At 39.3% G+C, this 4471-nt stretch overlaps 1 protein-coding gene across 2 annotated transcripts in view; it reads right to left on the minus strand.

Annotated features, from left to right (window-relative positions):
• Positions 1-4471, minus strand: part of LOC122066584 (auxin response factor 16) — a 10853-nt gene that overhangs the window by 4542 nt on the left and 1840 nt on the right. The window contains exons 3-11 of one of the 2 annotated variants that reach the window (XM_042630425.1): positions 3187-3299; positions 2993-3088; positions 2456-2512; positions 2188-2343; positions 2023-2107; positions 1654-1744; positions 1406-1570; positions 1105-1300; positions 437-575 (exon numbers count right to left, since the gene is read on the minus strand). In XM_042630425.1, coding sequence (XP_042486359.1) covers positions 437-575; positions 1105-1300; positions 1406-1570; positions 1654-1744; positions 2023-2107; positions 2188-2343; positions 2456-2512; positions 2993-3088; positions 3187-3299 — 1098 coding nt within the window. Of the gene's footprint in view, positions 1-436; positions 576-1104; positions 1301-1405; positions 1571-1653; positions 1745-2022; positions 2108-2187; positions 2344-2446; positions 2513-2992; positions 3089-3186; positions 3300-4471 lie in introns of both variants that reach the window. The other variant, XM_042630416.1, reaches the window with a different exon arrangement.

The raw sequence follows: 4471 nt of genomic DNA on the forward strand, positions 1-4471 counted from the left end.
GGGGGAATTAGTGGGCCACCAATTGGATGGGACTGATAGGTATTCCAGAACTTGTATAGACAGGTAATCATTACTGAATAGACAAAAGTGGGGTGAGGGGGATAATAGAAAGTAAAAAAGTAGTGTTTAGCAAGTCGAGGCAAAACAATTTGGAAGTTAGTTGGTTCTGGATCAATGGTTTGTACAAATTCTCAACTACTGGGTATCAAAAGGGCAGCCCACACAAATAAATAAACATTGAGGGATCATCTACAATAAATGAAACACATTTTTGAAAGCTAAATTTAATACACATCTTGACATTAGAAAAAATTTCATATGTGAGACAGTGAGAGAGTTCATGAAAGGTGGTAGTCATGCATATTACACTAATTACTAATGTGCAATATAACAAACACACCTTTAGGCCAAATAAATAATAAATAAATAAATGTACCTGGCATCCCAGGTTGTTTGGGAAGCTTGGGTCTGAAAAAAGGAGGTGGACATATGTAGAAAGGAGTTGTTACAGGCTCAATCTCCCAGATTGAAACTCGACTTGGACGTTCACCAGCTGTTGATTCATCCCACCCAACCTGTAAAGCATAAGAAAATCGTAATGACCAAGCAAGAAGGGAACAAAAAAAAAAAAAAAAAGGAAAGAAAAGGAAAGATAGGTATGAATTAAGTACTCTTGGGAAACCAAACATTTTAGTTGGCCAGAGATAAAACATTCACTACTTAAGATCTGCGTGCACATAGGACGTAAAGTGCACGCAGATCACTTTAGTTGATCTAAAGTGATCACTTTTCTTAATGTCTGTTGCCAACCAAACATTTCAGTTGGCAAGATTGGTCTCTGATGCACGCAGACGCCAACAAGAAAATAAACCAGCACATTCACAGTTCCACAGTTCATATACATGTTTTGAACTACTGAACAACAAATGTGCTCATGAATTACCCTATCAGCTTCTGGCATTAAAGTGCACATTCAGGACGTAATAGAGATTAGAATAACATACTCAAGAAAAAATATAGAGATCAGTCTTCCTCATATAATAAGTGCACAAATAATTTAACATTGCATATCTAATTTTACCAATATTTATGGTCATATCGAACCTGAAGATTACGCCACTGCGAATTTTTCCATCGCACAGGATCCAAATCACTGATAGCTGTAACTGTGCCCATGTACCTACGTACCCCTGACTCCTCAGTCTCAAACATCATCCTAAATCGCATGCCAAGTGAAACTTGGGTGTACATTGCTTTATTATATTTGGCTAAGGGAATCACAAACTCAGAAGGGCTGGCCCTGTTCAATCAAATGAATATTGTTAAACCATGCCAGTCCAAAACTCCAAATGCAGCACTGTATTGATGCTCACATATTAAGAAGACTACGGAGATGCACTAGTACCTTGGATTGTAAAATATAGTAAATGGGCTGTTGTTTGCTGTAGCATGAGCTGCAGCAGCAAGCAGTCCAATATGCATGCTGTCACTGGATATGACCGATGAGGATAGGGCTGGTTGCTGCCTGTTGGCACGCTTTATGCCAAGGAGAAGCTGTGACTTCTCATCTCTGCACAAGCAGATTTTCTTGCTTCTGTTATCCGAGAAGGGAAATTTTAACCAGAGATTATAATCATCGATTTATTTGCTTACCTTATGAAAAGAACTGAATCACCTGCAAAGAGTCTTTTTGAGCTGACAAACACACTCCAACCCGTAGTAAGCAGGTGCCTTTTAGGTTGACCTAAAACAGAGGAATACCGAAAACAGAAAAACAACTAGTCAAATACCAATGAAAAAAAAAAGGCAACCCCATCGATAAGGAATACCCAAAGCACACATTAGAGAGTTGTAAAAAGGACAAGACAAACTGAATTTGTGAAAGAAGCCTCAGTCAAAACAAGATATTTTAACATGCAAAGCATAAGTGATATCAAGAGAGGAATCTTAAAAGAAGTACCAACAAAAACAAAAACAAGACAATAAAAATAGTTTCCACTTTGGGTCCAAACAGTCACATACCACGATAAATATGTCTGAATGTCCATGTAACATCGTGCAAGTCTCTAGCTACTAGCTCTTGAGCAGGGGGTTGCATCGAGAAATCCTAAGAAAAGAAATATGCATGTGAGAACTAGAACTGAAGATGCTCAAACTTTAAGGAGACATATGACAAAATCAGCATACAAGAGGTGGGAAGATCTTCTCTGCTGCTCGACGAGGTACTGAAAATCCACCATGAGTACTCGTGTCACTAGCCGTAAGTGTTTTGCAAAAGAACTCAGTGGGTTGCTTGCTTTGCTTGAGGCCCATATCCGATGCTAGGAATGCTTCCTTATCATACTACAGGAAAGATGCCTTGCTCATTCAAAAAAATAAATATGGGGAGGGGGAAAACATGTAAAAGAGCTGTAGATTTAAATCAGTTAACTATCAAATGGATCACCTGACCTACTTTATTTATAGGCTGAAGAGTCATCTGTGCATAGACCTCATCTGTCTCAGGATCAGCCTGGTTCAGAACACAATCACATTAGCAATTCTCAAATATCTAGACCTCATTCTCCTTGACCATCAGAAATGCTACATCTATATGGTGCATGTGGCCTGTTATGATCAAACTAGATCACTCAGACGTGATCTACAGGTGGGTGAGCCATAGCTCAAATATCATTTTAGATCAGGTGCACCTTGTTTCTTTGAAATCCAGCAAGCACGAGAACAGATAAAATAGTTAGTGGTCTTCTCCCCCCCCCCCCTTTCTCTCTTTCTGGGGAAGGGGACAGGAGTCCTGCGGTGTTCTGGTTAGTACATATTTGAAGCTATTGCTGATACAAAGAGGTAGCCTTAAAACAGGGAAGATTTTTGTCACAGGTGAGCCTTCTCTATAAACAAAGAACGGAGGACCATAATCTTTTGTCCTTCCGAACACTAGATTTCCCCCTTCAAATGAATTCAAAATAGCATAGAAGCTTAGTTGAAAGTTCCATACATGCAGTGTGACATTGTGTAGCAAACAAATCAACTTTGAAGGAAGGTTGGGATAGCCAGGGACACTGTCAATCTCCTTGTGCATTGAAGCCGCAACCTGAAGTAGTAGTGGCAAAAAAGGGTTCCTTGAGACAATAATCATAGAGAGAGAGTGCTAATATATATATATATAGAGAGAGAGAGAGAGAGATGGACCTGTTCACTGTGTCCTTGTGGGAAGTAAACCACAAGACTGCCAACTGGAGGCAAAGACACCAGAGGTCCTGCACAAGCATGCCATAACTCTGAATTGATACTCCTCTTTTCCCCTGCTTTCAAGTTTCATGGAAGAAACACAAAGCTGTGTTTAAGAATCTTTTTTGATATATTTATGCAGACGATGAGGTAAATATTATAAAGACTTGCATGGTCCAACGATCTTGATGTAGTAGCTAAACTGGTATATGCAGACAATTACAATTAGACTGAAATATGATGGAGTAGGATGCAAACTTTTCTCCTTATATTCTTCCACTCTAAGGGCTAATATCGGATGCATGTAAAGAATTACTCCAGATTCTTAAAATTGCAATCAAGCCCCTAAAGAGTTTTAGCAACAAAATACAATAAGTTAGAAAAAAAAAAAAGGGTTCTCAGTATTAATCATGTCTGAGATAATCTTGAAAGTTGAAACTCACTGGAACAATTGTGTGCCATGGACATGTCATATATACACACACACAGTATTAGTTCATTAGTTGGTTCCTTGACCAGTCAGGAATTAAAGTAAAATGTGTGAGAAGCCCTTAAACAATTTTAAAAAAAAAAAAAAAAAAAAAAGGTGGCATCCCCTATTTCTGCATCTCACTCTCTATTTTTCCTATGTAAAACAAAATGAGAAAAAAAAGGGGAGGCCTATGGATTCAAAGTCCCTACATATGGGTCGGTGAATAACATAGCTCTTTGTTTTCCCCCAGCTAGTGAATCACATCCCCACACAATGATATTGGTTGTGTTTTGTGCCCTGATAGATGCAGGCAGATCCCAATTGAATCGGTAGCCCATAAAATTTACAGGCCAATTCTGATCCTGATCCTGATCCTGATTCTGGGCTTTTAAACCCTTTTTGTACCCGTTACCATTCTCGCTTAGTGACTGCAATGACTGGGAAGCCAGTCATAGAAGTGAAGCCCATAGCCACACCAGCCATCAAAAAAAAAAAAAAAAAGGGGCACCTTCTCAAAGATTGGATGGAATGGCCCAGCCCAATAATGGAAGTATATATGCAATGCATTCCATTTGTCCAAATCATGCCAAATCGCAAACATCCATGGTAACCACACACAACCATAAGTAGAGCCACTAAGAGCTGGCAGACCGGGCTAACAGTAGGGAGAGAGCATATCATTAAAGGTGGGCAAGTTCGTGTGATCTGGCTGCCAGTTGTGCAAGATACCTGAAATTTTGTTACTAAGGTCAACAATCAGGATTGATGCTTCAA

This window comes from Macadamia integrifolia, chromosome 2 (genome assembly GCF_013358625.1).
Source record: "Macadamia integrifolia cultivar HAES 741 chromosome 2, SCU_Mint_v3, whole genome shotgun sequence".
In the NCBI taxonomy this organism is placed as follows: domain Eukaryota; kingdom Viridiplantae; phylum Streptophyta; class Magnoliopsida; order Proteales; family Proteaceae; genus Macadamia; species Macadamia integrifolia.